This window comes from Oryx dammah, unplaced genomic scaffold (assembly GCF_014754425.2).
Source record: "Oryx dammah isolate SB20612 unplaced genomic scaffold, SCBI_Odam_1.1 HiC_scaffold_29, whole genome shotgun sequence".
NCBI lineage: Eukaryota > Metazoa > Chordata > Mammalia > Artiodactyla > Bovidae > Oryx > Oryx dammah.
The window spans coordinates 107776484-107799385 of record NW_024070213.1 but is presented as its reverse complement, the minus strand read 5'-3'; the positions used below and the strand labels follow the sequence as shown (position 1 = coordinate 107799385).

At 35.7% G+C, this 22902-nt stretch overlaps 1 protein-coding gene across 1 annotated transcript in view; it reads right to left on the bottom strand.

Moving 5' to 3' along the window:
- Positions 1 to 3469: 3469 nt before the first annotated feature.
- PAWR (pro-apoptotic WT1 regulator) overlaps positions 3470 to 22902 on the bottom strand; it is a 120101-nt gene continuing 100668 nt past the window's right edge. The window contains exons 4-6 of the mRNA XM_040234514.1: positions 15903 to 16050; positions 13457 to 13561; positions 3470 to 11118 (exon numbers count right to left, since the gene is read on the bottom strand). Coding sequence (XP_040090448.1) covers positions 11032 to 11118; positions 13457 to 13561; positions 15903 to 16050 — 340 coding nt within the window. The 3' untranslated portion in view covers positions 3470 to 11031. The remainder of the gene's footprint in view (positions 11119 to 13456; positions 13562 to 15902; positions 16051 to 22902) is intronic.

Below are 22902 nucleotides of genomic sequence, written 5' to 3'. Positions count from 1 at the left end.
ACCTATCAGCATGATTTTTATGATGCTCACTATAGCCCAAGATATGTATTAAGGTTACTCTCTGTCAAAAGATAAGTGAATTTCAATTCTCATCTTCTGGAAAGTTCCAAAGGACATTCTAGGAAGCAGCCACCCTGTGTCAACATTCTCTTGGGGGCAACAGAGAAATAAATTCGTGTAGGCTAGGATTTGTCATTTCCTTCACTGTGATGTGCTGAGTACCCAGAATCAGAGATTAGCACAAAGTAATATACAGTGAATATTTGTGACCCAACGCAAGATGCAAAATACAAGAATTCTAGAACTTCCCTGGTGGTCCAGTGGTTAAGAATCTGCCTACCAAATGCAGGGGACATTGCTTCAATCCCTGGTTCGAGAAGATTCCACATGCTGTGAAGCAACTAAATCCATGTACCAACTACTGAGCCTGCACTTCTCTGCAACGAGAGAAGCTCCCGCACTGAGAAGGCCATGCACCACAAGCACCACAGCTGGTTTCCGTATTTTGGAAGAAAAGAGAGGGTCCTTCTTTCTGGATGGAGATATCGGCAGGAAGAGAAGAAAGGTTTTGTCAATGCCCATTATTAAGTGGTGCCCTAGGTTGACAGCTGCCAGCAACCAGGCGTTACTCTAAAGAGCAAGGACTCCTGGGGGCTCAGTCACAGGGCAACTTCACAACCTGCCTCTCGTCATCCTCCTCCTCACCACAACTGCCTCACAACAGCTGTGAAAACTTACTTGGCTTGCACTTCAGAACTGACCCTCATTCAGATGTGACTAGAGACGAAGTGTCTAGTGTCTATTGGGCCAAATTTAAATGGGGGGGGGTGTGTGTGTGTCACAATTTGGGTACCACTTTTATTATTATTTTATTAGCATACCTTATTATATAAGCTCTCTCTGATATTTCACATCCAACTCAATGAACATCTATACATTATTATACATCTATACATCTATTATTACTTTTGTGCTGCATTCTAATTTGAACACCATTTTAATGGGATTTAACTACCAAAAAACTTGATTTTTATAGTAATGTCCTGAGATGCTTAATAGACATGAATAGATTTAAATTTTTTTTCAAGTCAAGGTATCTAAGATCTGCTTACCACTTGCACGGAAAATGAATGAATGAGAAATTGCAAAGCAACAAGGAGCTTTCCATCATTTTAAAATTTTCCAGTAAAAGTGCCAGTTGGAAAATGTTTCAAAGTCCTTACAGCTTTTACAGTTAAGAGCTCTGCAAACGCTCTCTGGTTTTTATTTCATCTGATTATTTAGATGATTATCAAGGCTTTAATTTTCTACAAAAGAAAGGTAGCTCTTAATTCCAGGTCCTAAAAAGGAAATGCACAAGATGAGACTGGAACAACTAATGCCAGAAAAAAACAAGGAGGCTATCCATGATAAAAGACACAGAAGCCAACTTGGAAGGGGCACCCATGGCCAAATATGAGATAATCTGGGCATAATAAAAAACTGCAATGAATTAAACACTTCAACTACATAAAACAAATATATGACTTACCTTTGGAGGTTGCTTGGGATCTAGAGGGTCCATTACCGTAAAACTGGTAAATAAAGGAAAAGGATGTGATCTTAGCTTCCTTAGAGTCTAGGGAAACCAAGGAATTGATGGAAGAGTTTCTTTTTAAAGAATTCTAACTACTTACATAAATAGAATGAATCTGAAAATTATCACTGCAATACCTATCAAAGTTTGCTAAAACTATTACATAAAAGGTTGATATGAAAATTTTTTAAATAGAGAAATCAATCTAATAACATCTGAATCTGTTCATCTGTCTTAGCATCATTAAAAATGAGACAACCCAGACATTAAGTACCTTCTAATATGATTATTCAACAAAGTACACAGTACCTATAAAATTACTGCCCCAAAGGTATATATATTGAATTTAATAAAGTCCCTTACATCTAATCAACAATTTACAGATAACAGAGGGGATAGAGGGACAAGTTTAACAGCATCTTAAAGACAGAATCAGTCAAATCCAAAATGTCTACAAGACAAATGGTCTAATTTTAACCTGAAAAATGGTACAAAAGTGGGAGGTGTGTTTAATTTAGAGGTTAAAAAAGACTTAAGAGACATAGCAACCAAATGCAATGAATGACTTTCATTTGGATCTTTATTTGAATAAACAGTAAAAGAATGTTTTTTGAGGTATATGCAGAACTTTGAACATAAAGTATTATAGGATGCGACAGCCATGAAAATGGGCTTCTCTACTCTCCTACTGTAGGGTGGGTAATTAATTGACAGCTGCTGTGATCTGAATCTGCCACGGTGTTCAGCTAATACCCTGCTTCCTACTGACTACTCCCTGCCAACAAAGGAGCATAGCAGGAATACAAAGGCAAGGCCACTCCTGCAAGATGCAGGAGTTTACTCTTGATGAATGAACATCTTCGGCAGGAGGACTTTTTAAGACTTGCTAAAACTTTCTTCAAACTCCACTGTGGATGAAGACTTCCTGCTCAACCATCCTTCTTCCTTTCTTCTTCGCTGCAGTCAGATCTGTACCAAGGTTTCCCAACCTGCCCTAGCTCCTTCCCCATGTTTCCTCACAGGTGTTTTCCCCGCTAAGTAGCCTGCAGGCCTTCCAGGAGAATCCAAACTAAACAGATGACATCAAGAAATGGGCATTAAATGTGTTGGGTATGATCATACTGTGGTTATTTTTTAAGCCCGTATCTATTAGACACACACACTCAGGTATTTACAGGTGAAATCTAACTGTAAAATACCTCAGCAAAAAAAGAAAAAAAAATAGGGCATGGATAAACTAAGATTGGATAATTTATCTTCTTTTGTGTATATCTGAAATGTCCATAGTGAGATATGAAAAATACCTGACCAGCAATAACTCAGAACTGTTGAGGTCATCAAAACAAACAAAGTCTAAGAAACTGTCAGAATTTAGGGTGTAAGGAGGTGAAATGGCAGCTAAATGTCATGTGCTACTGTAGAGTGGATCCTGGAACAGAGAAAGGACATTAGGGGAAAAGTGAGACTATTTGAACCAAGTGTGAACTTCAGTAAATGATGATGCACCAATATGATTCATTAGTTGTCACAAACGCACCACACTAATGTCAGACGTTAGTAACAGAGGGAAATGGGTGTGGGGGTATTCGAGTACTCTCTGTAGTATCTTCAGAAGAATTCTGTCATCAAAACCTGCTCCAGAGCTTTTAGAAAGCTAAAACAAAAACTGTAATTCTTTAACTACCTCATAATATAAGAAAACAATGAACCCAAATAGACTTTAATTTTCTTTACTCATTGAGATGCAAGTTTGTGGATTTCCCATCACTGGCCAATTAAGGAGAAAATGCTATTCAGTTTCTGAGTCCACAGAGAGTAAATTGAAAATTCAGTCTCCCCATGGACTACCCCACAGTATCTGTACACGCAAGAAAACAAAAACAAACCCATAACTCTGATGAAACATACATTTATTTGCTCCCATTAAGGTTTAAAGTTTAACAAAAATGCATTTCTGATACCAAAAAGCTTCAGGCAATAAGAGATCGACCTTAACACAGAAAAACAAAGATTTCATTTACAGACTCTTGGACTTAAGAATTCATTTGAGTTCCAGAGATAATACTAAACTAATAGGTTTATGTCAAGCTGCCAGTATCCATGCTGAGGCTTTTTCCTGATACAATCTTTTGCAACATAAGCAACACTGAAAAGATCACTTTTTCCCCCCCACAAGTTCTTGTTATGTTGCTTATACAATGTCCAAAGACAAAAGAAAGACCAAGATCTTTGCTTAAAAATAGAAATGCATGATGCAAATTTGCAAGCTTTGACCTGCATGAGAATCATTTGAAGGGCTTGTTAAAACAGATTGTTGGGCCTCACCTCATTCTGTTGCTGGGTGGGGCCCAAGAATTTGTATTCTAACAGGTTTCTAAGTGAAGCCAAGGATACCAGCGTGAGGACCAGACTCTGAGAACCACTGGGAAAATATTTAATAGGACAGTGATTATGTCATAAAAGTATGTCACAGCAAAAGGTAAAAAACACTGCTTTCTCACCTTGAGCAAATTAATCTCCCAATCTCTTTCTTGCATAAGTTTAAGGAATCAAATAAATACTTAGAGCACTGAACACAATGCCTGGCATATATGGCTACCGAGTAACTAACCACCGGAATATTTTCATGATATATGAAATTGTTAAGGCACTAGAGGTCGTGACTGACCCTTTTGCAATCCCATGGACTGTAGCCTGCCGGGCTCCTCTGCCCATGGACTTCTCCAGGCAAGAATGCTGGAGTAGGTTGCCATTTCCTTTTCCAGGGGATCTTCCTGACCTAGGGATCGAACCCGAGACTCCTGCAATGGCAGGCAGATTCTTTACCACTGAGCCACTCAGGATGCCCTATACGAAATTAGGATTAAAGTTATGTTCAAATTGTTAACTAAGTTAACCTGCTTAACAAAACTGAAGACATATTGCTCTCAAAAGAGTTACAAGAGGTACTCTTAGGCTTCTATTGATCATTAATTAGCATTCTGAAATGTCCATTCAATTAACAATTTTCACTGATTAACTGATTTACTTCAAATAATAAATACAGTTAATGTGAAAATTACTGGCATAATTTTACTTCAAGTTAGTGGTGTTTACTATCCTGAACTATTCATACATGAAACTTTCAATCTACTACAAAAGGCTATAATTTTCCCAATTTTCTGAACACTGTATAAGATAAATGTATTTTTACCCAAAGTGATTTGCAGGTTCTTCAAATGAACTTTCCTATGCCTCCGACCGATATCTTTGTTTATACTTCTGCACTACAAGAATAATAAAAGGAATCAGATACCTTTCTACTATTTTTCTTAAAAATTTGCTTCCATAAAGCTAAAATGTCCACTGATGACATCATTTACCTTTGTTTAATAATAGAAATACTAATAGTTTACATTTTAAAGAAACACAAATATTTCCCTGGATAAAAGCCTATATGGTCATATAAACACTGCAAATTTCATGTCCCATAGTATATCTAAACATGTACAGCAGCTAATCATATATGGATTGACTATAATTTATACTGAGTGGTTTTGCATACTTCAACATAGAATACAGTTAACATGAAAATTACTGGCATAATTTTCTTTAGTGATTTAAATCTACCTTTCCTAACTGGGTCATATTCATTTTTTTTTTTTTCATATCGCTCAACTAATTGACACCAAGTAGCTTTCTCCTTTATTAAAAGCATCTTTATTCAGTCACAGTAGTTTTTTGAAAGTGACAGCTGAATTGTGCGTTTGGTCCAGAATTAAGAGATAAATTTTGCTTTCTTTTTAGCCTTACATGGTTAGACATCCAAAAAAGGGGGAGGGAGATTGTAAAGGGTATTATAACTAGTTCTGTTTCTTTAACATGAAGGTCTAATATTATATAGTTCTTTCCAAGAAGCTGACCAGGAATAAAATGTAACCTCTTGTAGAAGTGGGAAGAGAAAACTAGAGGCATGAGATGAAAAAATTATGTAGGTAATTTAAAGCTACTCATAGAATTGTATGCACCCACTGAGTGAATCTAGGAGAGAGAGAGAAAAAAAAAAGGAGGGGGGTGGATTTGATGAAGTCTAAGATAAACGGCTCCAGTTCCACTGCAGACTAGGAGACTTTGCAAAATATTTTTGATAAACTTGCTAATGGAATACATTCTTACACAAGGATTTGAGACATTGTCTAAACAGCCTGACTGAAAGATGCCTGTTCACTTGTTAGACACGTATGACATTACTGAGAAGATTAATCTACAGTTCTAGAAGTAAAGAAGACCGATTAGCCTGTGCAGGTGTATGAAGAATGACACATTAGGCAAAAGGTTCTGTAAACCATTTACGAAAAAAAAAAAAAAAAAAAAAAACCAGACTGGATTTTTACATTCCCAGACCTCTACTTATCTTTTCTAACTGTAAGGGACCTGAAATTCTTTGACCACCATCTGACTTAGTGGATGATAGATCCAAGTTTGGATTAAGAAATTATTTGTGTAGTTTCAAAACACAAAGACAATTATGTGTACACGTTTTCACTATTTCAAAAAGCCTCACCACAAATGTATTCATATTTATTAATACTATATTTTTGTCTGTTAAAACACAATTCCTTCTACAACAATATTCTAAAGATTTTAAAGTATTGCATATTGTTTCAGTAAGAGGCACAAAAGTTAATTAGAACAATTAGCACTGTCCTTTAACTTTGAAAATAAAACTCAAGGTCAGGGTTTTACTGATGGTAGAGGAAGGAAGAAAAAATTAACCAGTGTTAAAAATTAAATGAAAATTTACTTTTTTATTGAACATTTATTTTACATGCAAAGCATATTAGAAGTGAATCTTTATCATGTTCACTACCCCAGTAAAAACCTATGCAATGAGAATTATGAGAGTTGTCTACACAATACTAAAGTAATCAATAAATTACCAGATGTTTTTCTACAAATAATCAGATTATCTGAATTAGCTGATTTTTCAACAAAACAGTAAATTTTAGCTTTCATATGGTCTTTCCTAGTAACAGCAGACATCTTAGACTTAAATTTAGAAGAAAAGCATAACATTAAACACCCTGAATAGCATGGTCAAAACTTTCAAGAAACAAGTTTACAAAAAAAAAAAAAAAGTAATATACATCTATCAGGTATCCAGAAGGGGAAACAAAATAAGCATGTAATAAATGTCCATCAAATGATCATCACTAATATTCTATTATTACCTAAGTGACTGCCAATATGTGGACTGTTAGACTTAAACACCTAAAAACAAATCAGTGATCAATAATGTATACAGAAAAACTAACTTAAAATCACATTTGAATAGCATCAACAGTTGGGTGTATCTGACATACATTGAATTCTTTTTACTTCATTACTGCTTCAAATGCTTTAAAATGTTCTTTTCATAATATATAATTATCTGAAAGAAACATGGAAAGATACTTCCCAATATGTTCAGGTCTTTCCACCATTCAGTAAATGCTGCAGCAAATTAAACAGTACCTATTATCCAGAGCTAAAATACAATGGCTGGATAATTAATACAAAAGGAATACTTTTGAATGAACTATTCAGATTAGACCAGCTAATGCTACTTATATACCATTACAGATTATACACTGCTAGATATAAGTGCTGGTCCATGTCCATTTTTTGGAAACTTCTGTAATATCTAGAATTGTATACCCAGTTAACTAATATATACTTGCTAAAAGAGTAAGTGTGAAAATTTAACATACCCCCCTAACCATACCTTTTTCACATACTCAAACATAATTATTTGGGGATGGGGGTGGAGATATGACTTTAATATGCTTTAACATATTAAAAAACAATGTGGAGTCAGGTTTGCTTGGGCAATGATTCAAGCCTACACTGAGAATCAAATGACCAACTTCTATACATTATCAATGAGAAAACCAACAGCATGGGGGGAAGTGCCTCTGTTGATGGATTTGATGAGCAAAATATTTGCCGTCTAACTAGTACTATGTCTTCAGTTCATTGAAACAAAAGAAAAGTGTTACTAGTTCTCAGATAAGTAATACTAGTTACAATCCTAATCAATGGGAAGTCCTTTGTTTATGAGAGCCCAGTTCCAGTGCAAAAGAAAGTTTATTGTTACATATTAGTAATGGTTTAGATATAATAACATTTACCACTGACTTTAGCATGTTATCTTAAAGTTCTAATTCCCAAATGCTAGTTCCTCCTCACTTAATAAATTCTCCTCAGTGAAAAGCTGGTGTGTTTGTTTTTTTGTGTTGCAAGATGAGTTCTATTATGAGTAGTTATTAAATAAGTGCCAATACTGCATGAACTTCCTAGGTACTGAGTCAAGATCAAAGAATTACAAAGATGACTATCACTATACATAGTGATATTGCCTAGGACATCCAATTGATCATCGAACCCAAGGTCCTTCCTATTGTGTCTTTCAGTGTTGAACACATGGACGTTCTACTACACTGACTTGCATTGTTTTCCACAAAGTATTAGCGGACTTTAAAACCTGCATCTTAGTTTCTAATGATAAAAATCCAGACTAATCCAGAAAATATAAACCACATGTAACTGAGGTAGGATTTTCACTTTTAGGAATACACTGCTTTCTACTGGAATTAAAAAGTTATTTTAAAAGATACACTGCTTCAGGTATCTACTGATGCTTATAAACTACTTGAGCAAGTATGACAAGCTAAACTACTTGAGCAGGTTTGACAAGCTATTTACATTTAGTAAATTCTCTTAGAAATATACAGCAGAAAGCCTTCCTCTTCCTCTCTAAAGGTAACTGTAGTGCAACAAAATCAGTAACAATTTTAGAAAGATGAAACAGATAACTTCAGTAATTCTCAATATATGCCAGAAATCAAGGAAGCAAGTCATGTTTATCCTAAAGATAATAAACTTATTGTTTGGAAAATAATATCATAAACACATAAACTCTGGATATGCTTTATTATGCCACAAATTTCCAGGAAATATAAGAAATATTTCTGAATTGGACTAATAATTTCACAAATACTAACACTTTATTGACAAAAGTCAAGTATTTTAAGATAGTGTACATTTAAGTAACCTTTTAAAAATCTCAAAGCTTTTTATAAAATTTAAAGGGAATCTGTAGCAGATCTTACTTTGCTTTTCAACATTCAATGTCAAACCTGTATGTGATATAAATGTACATTTTAAGGATGGAAGGGAAGACAGCACATGAACTGCTTTGCCAAAGTTGTCAGACTCCTTTCTGCATCTGTACTACGTACCACTATGTAAAAGTTTATTATTGGAAACGTTCCTGGTAAACTGAAATAAAGGGAAAATTTTAAAACGGCTTGGTCTTTAAAAGCATTAATACCTGGTATAAATTTAAAGAGGGAAATGAGATATTTCTCTACTTCCCAATGGATTAAACAGAAAATTCAAAATACTTCTCTTATTTGGAGAATGAATACACTAATATATTTTCAGGCTGGATACTGACACCATTTTCACAATATCCAAACCACGGATGGGAAACAAGGCAATACTGATATTTCTGCCATACATCCAAGGGTAAAGGAAGGGAGATGAGGACTTCACAGCCAAAGCCAGTGACTGAGCCTGGCTTGCCACTTTGACAAGCAGGCAGCAAACCACTACTCCCACGCTGGGAATATTCTCCCAAAGGAGGCCCTTATGCAGTAAGTCTACAACTCTATCAAGTCTGGTAATCTATCACTGAACTTTTTGGTAAATATATATATATGGACATATGAGAAGTTTTCGAGAGACAAAGTTAATTATTAAATAAACTAAAGGGTGAAATAATGGTGATAGCTAAAATTATGTTAATTTCAGTGATTCAATGGAAGTTATGGGAGGAAAGAGGCACGAGGAGCTGTTTCCAAATCGAAATTATGATCCGAATCACCACATGTTGAGCTTATTCTATCCAAGGTCTCAACCTAAACCTAGCTAGAAGTGGTAACCCAGGAACTCCTTTTAAGCAATCCAGGTGACTCTGATGATTACTCAAGATTGAACTTCTGAAGTGGGGGAGTGTGGCAGGCGAGAGGGTGCAATCTAGGCTACTGAAGAGAGTTTCAGAATTCAACATCTGATATTCACCATTTACTCTGCAATTACCCTCCCTATTTTCTAACAGTGAATCATGAAGTGACATAGCAGGTGAAGAGTCGGTAGGTACCCAAAATGGATTTTACTATGTTCAAGCTATTTACATACATTAACTGGTGTACTATTAGAGATTCAACATCAGACAGACCATTCTTAATGTATCTTAAAGGAGACAATTTCTTTACTCAACCTGAAAACGTAACATAAAACAAGTCTAAATACTATTATTATTTGATCAAAGAGAAAATTTTCATAATTCTTCAAAATAATTCTGTTTTTAAAAATCCAAAGTTAAGAGGAAAAGTCCTTAAATTTGAGGTAGGGGAATAATTTTCTCATATGAGAACAACTGTGTCACAGTGTTATCTGCCAAGTCAGAAATTAAGCAAAATATTTCAGTACTATTTCTGTTTATGCACTGCTTTGTTACTGTAAATATAAATGTTTTAAATGTGGATAAATATTTTGGTTTGATTCTAATGCATGTAGTTAAGAATATGAATTGTTTTTCTTATACAGTCACTGAAATTATATATACTCTTTAGGCTTGATGAATAAACAACCTTTAAAATACTCCATGTTCACTTATAAACCTTGGAATAATTATAAAAAAAGGAGTACCTACATAAGAAATTATACATTAAAATTACAACTGTATGTTTTTCCAAAGTCAAAGTGATTTCAAATTTTTTTCAATATCTGAATACAAAATAGTACATTTTAATTTACTATATAGCACAATTCAAGTATTCTCTTAAATTTTATATTTAGCCAACTAGTACATGATATTAAGTGACTTTTTTAGCTTTCCTTTTTAAAGATGACTGGTATAAAAAATGTGACTCTATGTTCTTCTAAATTGCTTAGAATAAGCTGAAAGGAAAAATGACAGTAGACACAGACCTTTATGAAATATCATCAACATATGAAAAGTTGCACATATCAGTAATAAGGCCTTTGCAGGTAATTCCCCCAAAGTATCTGAATTCATGTAAACAAACACTAAGTATATTCTTTGAGGGAGAAAACATACTATCATACATGCAATATATTCAGATGGTTGTGACTTTAAACCATATATTATTTGAATAACACACAAAGCCAAAAGAGGCCTAACCTACCAGTTTAGTAACTAAAAGATGTTACTTATTCATGAAGTAAAAGGTTGATACTTTTGGAAACTGATAATGAAAAAGAAATATTTTGAAAAGAAACACCCACTGTTTTCTAGAAATAAATATACATAGTTAGTTTAATGCATTACAGCATAGGAATATTGTCCTAGCATTAACCATAACATTCAGTAGTTTTAAAATATTTCTCCACACTGAGCCTTGAATCTTCTACCTTGTTAGCTGCCCAACAACCTTCAAAAGAGTTTTATTCTCCTGCTTTAGTTGTTCATTTTCATCTTCTATGTCATCTAGGTCCTTTAGGAAACAAAAAGGAAAATAATATATAAGTTTTTTAAATGTTTAAAAATATTCTGTAGGTGATTTAAAAAAAACACTTCAAAATGCACATTCAAAGATAATTCATATAAACTATTACTTTGGAATCATGGACTCATTCTGAAAACAGTTTCAGAAAGAATGTGCGCGCCAGGTGAAGGCAGCACGCACTCTAGACTCCTCACTGGCATCAGGATAATGCAGACCAGCTCCTGTCAGATCTTTCAGCTTTTAAAGAGAAGTCAGAAAGCAGAACTGTTTGTTGTGAACCTTCCAATTTTTAATAATAAATGACAAGTTTTTAGTTAAAAATAAATCCCTCCTTCCCCAAATGAAAGGGCTAAATACATATGCAGTCAGTAAGAGGTCTGGGGCCTCAGACTGCAAACGTTGTGTCACATTAGGCATTACGAAGGACCCAAGTACAAGTTCTATATAGACTTCCACCACCTTGGGTGATCTTAACAAGTGTTCGTGTTGGGGAGTGAGACTCTGGGGAGGTGACATAACTGAGGCATACAGAAAAGGAGATCTGGGGCTTACCGAGTTGATCTGGTTCAAATTACATTAGGGCTTCTTTATGATAATTTGTTTAAGAGAAAGGTTTTCGAGTTTACAAAAATGCAAAAGCTACTACGTAATTACCCTCCAGCTTTAAAGTTATCAGACTCCAGGTCTCTGTTGCCTATATTAATCCTACTGCCATAAATACAATCACTCGATAAATACAAAGACAATCCAGTGTAATTTTTAGTTTGAAGAAACACGATTTCAAGGCAGACTATTTACTGATGGTTAGAAAAGCAGACATTTATAGATTTACCCTTGCAATTCAAAATACTAAACTTGGAGAGATAAATCTGAATTCTAAGCACACTATTGGACAGCAGCATTCTGATACATTTAGTATACTGTCTTCGAATTGAGTTCTAAAAGTACAAACACAGAATTTGTATTTACTCACAAACTAAATAAATGATATCAGGAAAGTAATTTGTTGGGGGAAAAAAAAAAACAATAATAAAAATGAGATTCCTAAAAGTGAGACCTATCTAAAATTTATCATTAAATGATAAAATAATACATTCATATATCATTATTTCACTTTTCACTTTGATGCATTGGAGAAGGAAATGGCAACCCACTCCAGTGTTCTTGCCTGGAGAATCCTAGGGACGGGGGAGCCTGGTGGGCTGCTGGCTATATGGTCGCACAGAGTCGGACACGACTGAAGCGACTTAGCAGCAGCAGCAGCACTGGGTTATAAACTCTGTAAAGGCAGGTGTCTTATGCTTTTTAATAAACACAGTGCCTAAGACAGTGCCAGTACATCACAGACATCAAACATATTTGCAGATTTTATTAAATCACATTCTATAGCCAACAGAGGAATGCCCATGTTCTGAACCAAGATGAAAGGCAGTCAACAAGAATGAAAGAGCTTACTTAAAATTAACACTATTGAATACCTGAAGGTCACTTACTGGCTCAGCATATAACTATGCAATTCCTACACACAGCCTTGAGCAAGGTAAACTCTGAGTTTCAGAGTCCTCCTGTACACCCTACAGTTAATGCCATGGAACTGTATTAGAATGAGCTGCACATAATGAAGCTTTCTATTTTCTCTGCTTTTAGAATTAGAGTTAAGACTAGATTAAGAATTTGTTCCTTTTTCCCCTGAAACAAATTTCTTTCCTCCATCTTATGTAAAGCCTTCAAAAAAGGAAAACTATGAAACTGCTTCTCATAACCATTACCTAAATATGGCCTAGCATTAATACCTACTTCTTAAGCAGGAAGTAAATACAGGGGCTGAAAGGGAAAAAGTGTTATGACTAGTAGTGATAGAGAACTTGGAGTAAGGCTAAACCTAAAACTGGGGATGAATACGTATAATTGGAGTGGGCAAAAGTGGTCAAAATACCACAAAAACAGAGACACGTGGAGTTTCTGATGGCAAGAAAGAGCAATTTCAGTTCTTCTTCGAGGCAACTCTGTGCCAGGACTGTTGTACATGTTATGTGTGGCCCTGACCAAGGTGCCTCTTACCTCCAGACTCCAGCATAACACAAAACAAATCCATTCACTGGCCCATCCCCAGAAGAGTAACAGAAACACAACTGATAACTGGCCAGAGGAGATCAGTTTATGGAATGAACTGACAGTCCTGACTACCACAGATTACCATGACATTAACAAAGGAAGGAACTAGTCACTTCACATTATTAAATAAAATTACTCTTCATATTTATGTATTTTCATCCAATTGACAGGAAAAAACAAAACCATTAAAGTGAAATATGTGAATACTCACTCTGTTTAACAAATCAATTTCTTCTTTGAGTTTCCCAATCATTTCTTCTTTATCTTGCATTAGTCTCACAAGTCTTAAGTTTTCTTGCCTCTCCCTTACCACCTCCTGGTACATAAAATTACAAAGTATTAATTGAGAAGTAACAAGTTGTTTCTAATCTTAAATAGTATACATCCATCCACTAAATCTGGTGAAGTACCTTAGATATATGAAGATTTCCAGTGACTTTCTTAAGTTACTTGGGGAGGGAAGGAGGAACCCATCCCACAGAAAAGAACCAGGGAGTGAGAGGAATACAGGAGTTGTAAAATATACTTCAGATTAAATCAATGTTTACCCAAGTTTTTAACAAATACCAAAACTCAAATGGGCTTCCCTGGTGGCTCAGAATGTAAAGAATCTGCCTACAATGCAAGGACCTGGGTTGGGAAGATCCCCTGTCTAAGGGCATGGCAACCCACTCCAGCCTTCTTGCCTGGAGAATCCCCATGGGCAGAGGAGCCTGGAGGGCTACAGTCCACAGGGTTGCAAAGAGTCAGACATGGCTGAGCAACTAAGCACAATGACTTTAGCTCTTTAGTTGATCACCACCATTAATAATAAAATCTCTTAATATTAAATAGACTAATACCCTGCTGAAGGAAATTCAAAACTTTTGTTCAAAATACAAAGTTTAAGAAAAGGAGATTGCTCTGTGGAAAACAGAAAAATAGTGATCCTCCATTTTACTTTTGGCTCTGCCAGTTAATTGACAAATGGGTAAAATGAAGGAGCTGAAAATCATTATTAGCTTTTAAACCTTTTTCCCCTTAAACAATGCAGTGAGTTCCCCAGCCATCCAGTAGTTAAGACTCTACACTTGTAACTGCAGGGAGTGTGGGTCTGATCCCTGGTTGGGGAAATTGAGATCCACCAAGCCATGCAGTATGGCCCAAAACAAAACAAACAAACAAAAAGAAACAGTGCAACACCTTTTTCAGAGAAATCTTATTTAGAATCCAGGACTTTAGGCTGGGTCAGCCATCTCAGAAGCAAAAGTGAAGCCAAACTGAAAAAGTCTCAGCCAGAATTTGGCTTCCTTCTTATGACTTTAGAGGAAAGCAGGCAGGCAGTCTCATTAATCAGCTGCTGCCAACAACTCAGTCCAAACTTCTGTGAACTTTAAAAGCCTTTTTTGATGAACCCCCTTGAAAACTATTAAGACTTCCCAGATGGCTGGGAGGTAAAGAATCCGCCTGCAATGCAGGAGACACAGGTTCAATCCCTGGGTCAGGAAGATCCCCTGGAGGAGAAGATGGCAACCCATTGCAGTATTCTTGCCTAACAAACCCAAGGACGGAGGAGCAGTTCAAAGGGTTACAAAGAGTCAGACACAACTGAGCGTGCACGGACTTGAAAACTATTATACTATATAGCCCTTAAAGTTTTTCAATTTAAACTCACAGAAACTAGTGTTAAAGTTCAAATGTGAACTAAAAATAATCATAATGTTATAAATAAGAATAAAATTCAATCTCTACTTAAAACAACTTTTATTTTACAAGGAATAATTTCAATTCAACAAGACATGCTTTCAACAATCAGAAAGTAATTCAGCATCATTATTAATTTTAGGGATTGAATGTCTACAGAACAAACTTGAGAACCCATGGTTAATAAATTAATGCCAATATTCATTTGACATGTTCTCAAGTGTTAGTTGCTCAGTCGTGTCCGACTCTTCATGACTCCATGGACCGGGGCCTGTCAGGCTCCTGTCCATTGAATTCTCCAGGCAAGAATACTGGAGTGGGTAGCCATTCCCTTCTCCAGCGTGGACCTTCCTGACCCAGGGATGAAATCCACAGTTCCTTCATTGCAGCCTGATTCTGTACTGTCTGAGACACAAAGATACTCTTAAACAGGTTTACTCTTAAAATTGTTGCAGACATCACAGCGGCTCTAGGCTCTAACTCAGAATGTAGAGGAAAGTCTACAAACTGAATAGATTATATAATAATAAACACACAGTAGTACACACTGCTAGCATAGACTTCTAACCATTTCAAAGGCAAAGACTGTGTTCAATATATCAATATTAAAGATAACTCTTGGCAGAATGAGAGGAGCCATTAAATACTAAGCTCTTCAAGAACTGACTCCATTTCTAAAAGTTTTAACATCAACAGAACTGGATAGAAAAGCACTAAGAAATCAGAAAATGCTTAGCCACTACGCATCTAAGAAATATCTAATTAAGACTGATTCAAAGCTGCTGTTTGACTACATGTACAAGTACCAATTAATACTAACAGTATCTCCCATCATGCCCCTCATTTTCTTCCCTTTTCTGGTACTGCCTCATCCTTACACATTTCAGTTTTTCTCTCTCAGCTGCTATGAAAGTGAAAAAGGAATCCTAATGGTATATTAATTTCATAGATCTTAAGTAATTTGTAATTCATACCTTTTCAAGATCTTCAATTTTCTTTTCCAATGTGCTACTTGAGACCAAATTACCTGAAGCATTTGCATCCCTGTTATACCTGCTGAATCCACTTCTATCTGTTCGGGGAAATCTACTTGAGACATCTTCTTCAGAGGCGGTGGTTGTGCTATGGAAATGAAAAAGATACATTTTTTTTTTTAAAAGATACCTCATATTCAGCAGGAAGAGTGCCAAGAGTATTTTCTATTTACCATAAACAATTACCTTTCCCCTGAGGACACATGACTATGATAGCCAAATTATTCATAATTATAGAAGTTAATCATTATTTCAATACAATAAAAATACAAAAAAATTAATTGTTTTGACTAATCTATCTACTGAGAAGCTGCTAAGTACCAGACATTGTTTTGAGCACTGAGGGTGTAACAGGAAACACAGACATAGACTCTGACTTTCATAGAACTTCCAGTGTAACAAGAACATAATCAATGACAATAAACCAAGACAACCATCAAATAAGGTTAAGTGTAAGGTACTCTGAGAACTATGACAGGGGACCTAACGTAGACTAGTAGAAATGTACAAAATAGTGAAGAACTACTTTCTTTCTCCGTTTATTTTTAAATTCCATTACATCATGGGCCAATATTTTAGTAAGATCAAGTAGAAATGAATTGGAAAGATAAAAGTGAAAAACATCATAAAAAATATAAGCCTAAATGTTGCATTAGATTCAGTCCCGTAAAATTATATTTCAGTAATAGGATAAAGAAGAAAAACAATTACATGAAAATGAGTCGTCATCATTGGAAGTATGCATATAGGCAATTATTATTAAAAAAGAGCTGTCAAACTGGCAACTTTTGTCCTTTTGTAATTCTTATTTAACCAAAAGTTATCAGTGAAATAGCAATTCTTCATATTAAACAGCAATTCACACTCTGAACTAACAGCATGTAAGTCTTTAATATAATAAGCTTGCTTCTTATTTTTTTGTATTAGTTATCTAGTACTGCATAAAAAATTATGCCAAAATTTAGTGGCTTAAAACAACAAAATTATTTGACAGCTTCTGCTGGTCAGGAATCTGGAAGCAGGTTAGCTTGGTGTTTATATTTCAGGGTCTCTTATGACGTTTTAGTCAAGACGTTGGTCAGGACCACAGTCTGAAGGCTTGCCTGGACTGGAGGAGAATTTGGCTATAAGCTCATTCACAGGACTGATGGCAAAATGCCTCGGTTTCAACCCGGCGACTGGGCAAAAGCCTCAGTCACTCAGTATGTGGCTTCTCTACTGGACTGTTCACCACAAGACAGCTGCTTCCAGAGACAAGAGTGGCACAGCCACCAAGACAGGCACTGCAGTCTCTATGACCTAACCTCACAAGTGACACACTACCACACCAACCCTGTGCTGGATGTGGGAAAGGATTACATCAGGTGAAAACCCTAGGAGGCAGAGCTTCCTGGCGGCTCTCTCGGAGACTGGAATCATTCTTGCTAATCAACCTACTCTAGGCTGGACTGATGACAATGCTGATCACAAGGGGTAAAGTATATCTAAACTACCTCTATGGTTTAGTAGCGTTCACAACAGAAAAATTAGTTTCACCGATTATACTGACCAGAAGAGAAGAGACTTTAAAGTGATGTGAGCAAGCCCAGGATGCTCATTTTTAACTTTTACGCAATATGCAGAAAATGACACTTTTCAAAGTTTGTCCTCAATCCTTTACTGGTAGCCAGTTCCAATCATTTATCCATCAAAATTACAGCTAAATCTGAAACAATTTTTGATGAAAATAATAGAATTTTGATCCATTAACTCCCTATGCATGGGTTTTCTTTTGATGGAAAATAAAATTCCAAGTGTATCTTATCAAATTTTTAAGGTAATAGATTATACCATTTTGAAAACATGCAATACTAAAATCATCACTTACTTACTGATGTATTGTAGAATGAACCATAACAATTTGAAAAATCTCCCCCCCCACAATTTCTAACTTTCATTTTTTTCTTTGTCTTTATGTAACACTGAAAACATATAGCACTTCTTGCACAAAACGCTAATTAAGATCATTTTTTTTAAAGAAAAGAATGATGCTATCAGATAAATAAGTCTAATACACATATTTAAAAGGCTGAGGATCAAACTAGTTTCTTTTTTTAAAACAATATTTCTAGTTGTTCAGTTGTTCAGTCATGTCTGACTCTTTGCAATCTCATGGACTGCAGCATGTCAGACTTCCCTGTCCTTCACCAACTCCCAGAGCTTGCTCAAACTCATGTCCATTTAGTCAGTGATGCCATCCAACCACCTTGTCCCCTGTTGTCTCCTTTTCCTCCTGCCTTCAATCTTTCCCAGCATCAGGGTCTTTTCTAATGAGTTGGCTCTTCACATCAGGTGGCCAAAGTACTGGAGCTTCAGCTTCAGCATCAGTTCTTCCAATGAATATTCAGGGTTGATTTCCTTTAGTACTGACTGGTTTGATCTCCTTGCAGTCCAAGGGACTCTCAAGAGTCTTCTCCAACACCACAGTTCAAAAGCATCAATTCTTTGGTGCTCAGCCTTCTTTACGGTCCAACTCTCCCATCCATACATGACTACCGGAAAAATCATAGCTTTAACTAGATGGACCTTTGTTGGCAAAGTGATGTCTCTGCTTTTTAATATGCTGTCTAAATTCGTCACAGCTTTTCTTCCAAGGAGTAAGTGTCTTTTAATTTCATGGCTGCAGTCACCATCTGCAGTGATTCTGAAGCCCAAGAAAATAAAAGTCTGTCAACTGTTGCCATTGTTTCCCTGTCTATTTGCCATGAAATGATGGGACCAGATGCCATGATCTTTGTTTTTGAATGTTGAGTTTTAGGTCAACTTCTTCATTCTCCTCTTTCACTTTTATCAAGAGGCTCTTTAGTTTTGCTTTGCTTTCTGTCATAAGGGTGGTGTCATCTGCGTATCTGAGGTTATTGATATTTCTCCTAGCTATCTTCATTCCAGCTTGGGCTTCATCCAGCCCTACATTTTTGCATGATGTACTCTGCATATAAGTTAAATAAGCAGGGTGACAATATACAGCCTTGACGTACTCCTTTTCCTATTTGGAACCAGTCCGTTGTTCCATGTCTGGCTATAACTATTGCTTCTTGACCTGCATATACGTTTCTCAGGAGGCAGGTAAGGTAGCCTGGTAAATTTTCCACAGTTTGTTGTGATCCACAGAGTCAAAGGCTTTAGCATAGTCAATGAAGCAGAAGTAGATGTTTTTCTGGAACTTTCTTGCTTCTTCTATGATGGGATGTTGGCAATTTGATCTCTGGTTCCTCTGCCTTTTCTAAATCCAGCTTGATCATCTGGAAGTTCTTGGTTCACATACTGTTGAAGCCTGGCTTGGAGAATTTTGCGCATTACTTTGCTAGCATAAGAAATGAGCACAATTGTGCGGCAGTTTGAGTGTTCTTTGGCATTGCCTTTTTTGGGGATTAGAATGAAGACTGAAGTATAGTTGATTTATAAAACCTGTTTTTGGCTTGTAAAAACACAAAGTGTTCATCCTAAAAGTCAAACACTTTTGTCAGAATGTTTCCCTCTAAAAATTACTATATACATCAGCATAGGGTAACATTTAATATGTTTTAATTTTCTTTAACCTGCAACTTTAATGTATCAGCGTCTCAGTAATTGACGCCTGTCGTGACTGTTGATCTCAGCTGGCCTGACCAGGCCTTGGCAATGACAGCAGCAGACAGTGATTCACGTCTGGCACAGGCTGCAGCACTGTCCCTGTCACTGTCTCTATCTAATCAGAACACACTCCCTCAAAACAAAGAAAAAGGCAAAACCGCATCTGTTGTCCCTTCAAAGTTTTATACACTTCACAGCAAGCTGTGTTTGTCAGCAAAGAAGGTGAAAAGTAACTTCTTTCTTCACATTACTGTAACGTCAGCGAAATCAAGGTATTGATCATATTGTAACAAAAATTCCTCTGTTATCCTGCTTCGTCAAAGAGTTGGTCTTCTGTATCCCTAAATATAACAAATTATGGGCGTAGATGGGAAGCATTACATGAACTATCTACTTTGCTACAGACTCATCCAACAACTTCCAGCAAACATCTTTCACTTGTCATACCTACTTTTTTAATGTCAGCAACCTGAAGTCAGACTGGAAAAGAAACTCACAAAACACTAATGAAATCCTGATGATCTGCTTCTGTCAGCTTCTTAACTGTGACAGTCTTTTTTTCTAATAAGCCATTTGTGGTTGTGAATGTAACACCGTGCATATAAATGCCACTTAAATTTGGTGGTTTTATTGTTTCAGCAGCCAGTACAATAACGCAAATAACCCCATTATGGTTTTAGCATCTCCCTATTAATAATGGCTAAAAACTGAACTCACTATAGGAGGGGTAATACTTCCCAACAAAACAAGTACAAATTCTTTTGGTCTGTATCTCTTTGAAATTACTTCCACCATCATCATAATTTGGTTTACTACATCTGTCACATTCAAAAAAGATGTATCTTTTCTTTTAAAAAGTCTAGTAAAGTTTGTTTTATCCTAAGTAAATTAAGATGAAAAATAAAGAATGTAAAATTTACTTCCTAGATTTAGATAATTTTAACAAAAGCAGAAACTGAAAATAATAAAAAAGACTTTTAGCTTTTACTTATTTAAGTATATGTCTACTTAATTGTTTTATTTATGGAACAAGAATATGTCTGATTAAATTTAACACAAGATTTCTAAGGTAAATATATCTTCACATTTTCTTCAATTCTTACACATTTTAGTTTACAAATGACTAACATAAAAATAACACAGGCATAGCAGAATATACATTCTTTTCTAGCTTGCAAGATGACCAAGATAAACCGAACTCTGGGTCATAAAACCCACCGTCACAAATTTAAAAGAATAGAAATCATATTGTGCCTGGTCTTAGAGCACAATAGAATTAGACAAGAACTAATAACAGAAAGAAAACTGTAAAACTCCTGAATAACATGGAGATTAAACAATGCACTTCTAAATAACACATGGGTCAAAGAAGAAATCTCAAGAGAAATTTTAAAGTATTTTGAACAAAATAAAAAAAGCTTACAACTTATCATCTGTGGAATGCAGTGAAAGTAGTGCTTAGAAAGAATGCGTACACTGAACACATATATCAGAAAAGACAGATCTAAGATCAATACTCTAAGTTTCTACCCTAGGAAACTAGGAAAGAAAGAGCATTTTAAATCCCAAATAAGCAGATAAAAGAATAACAAGAACTAGAGCAGAAATTAATGAAACTGAAAACAAGAAACCAATACAGAAAAATCAATGAATCAAAAGCTATTTCTTTAAAAATATCAACAAAACCAACAGCCCTCCAGCCAAGCTACGAAAAAGAGAGGACACAGACTACCAACAGAAATGAAGATTCCATGGACATTAAAATAATAAAAAAGGAATACTCTGATCACAAATTTGATAATGTAGATAAAACAGATCAGTTGCTTGGAAGCTACAATCTGTCAAAATTCACACAAGAAGAAACAAATAATTTCAATTGGCTGGTATGTATTAAAGAAATTGAATCAATAATTAATAACTTTGCAAAACAGAAAGTACCAGGCCCAGATGAGTTCACTAGTGAATCCATCCAAAATCTAAGGAAGAAATTATACAGATTACTAAAATCTCTTTCAGAAATAAAAATAGAAAGAATATGTCTAAATTTTATGAAGCCAGCATTACTCTAATAACAAAATCAGACAGATATCATAAGAAAACTAAAAAATAAAGATTAAGATCTCTCATGAACACTGATGCAAAAATCCTCAACAAAATATTTGCACATTGAATTTGAGAATGTATAGAAAAAATTACCCACCAAAAATCAAATGGAATTTATTCAAGGCTGGTTCTGTTAAAAAACACACACACACAATTATGTAATCTATTGCAGTAACAGGCTAAAGAAGGATCACGTGTCACACATACACAGAAAAAGCATTTGACAAAATCTAACATCTATATATGATTAAAAATAAAAAGTACAAACTAAGCACAGAAGGGAATTTCCTAAACCTGATAAAGAATATCTACACACACACACACACACACACACACCCCCTATATCATACCTAGTGGTGAGACACTGAAAGCTTTCCTGTTAAGATCAACAACAAGGCAAGAATGTCCCCCTTTCACCAATTCCTTTTCAGTATCTTACTGGAAGTCTGTGACTATGAAGTTGCTCAGTCGTGTCTGACTTGGCGATCCCATGGACTGAAGCCTACCAGGCTCCTCTGTCCATGGTATTTTCCAGGCAAGAATACTGGAGTGGGGTGCCATTACCTTCTCCAGGAGATCTTCCTGACCCAGGGACTGAACCCGGGTCTCCCACATTGTAGGCAGACACCTTACCATCTGAGCCAGCAGGGAAGTCCATACAGGGAAGCCACCACTGGAAGTCTAGGTAATACAATAAGACAAGAAAAGGAAATAAAAGGTATACAGACGGGGAAGGAAGAAATAAAACTGCCTTTGTCCACAGATGATATGATCACCTATGGAGAAAATCTGAAAGGACCAACACAAAAAAATTCCTGAAACTAACAAGTAATTATAGCAAGTCTGCAAGATATAAGGGTAATACACAAAAGTCAATCCCTTTCCTACACACTAGCAATGAACAAGTGAGATTTGAAATTTAAAACAATACATTTACATTAGCTCTCTACAAAATGAGATACTTATGTACAAATCTAACAAAATGTAAAACATCTATATGAGAAAAACAACAAAAACTGATGAAAGATACCAAAGAAGAACTAAGTAAGTGGAGAAACCAGTTAGTGGACAGGAAGAGTCAATGTCTGGTAACGCGCCACTTCTTTCCACCTTTGATTTCCCATTGATCTTTTCGCTCAATGCAAGCCCCATCAAAATCCTAACAAGCTATTTTGCGGCTACTGACAAACTAATTCTAAAGTTTACATGGAGAGGCCAGATCCAG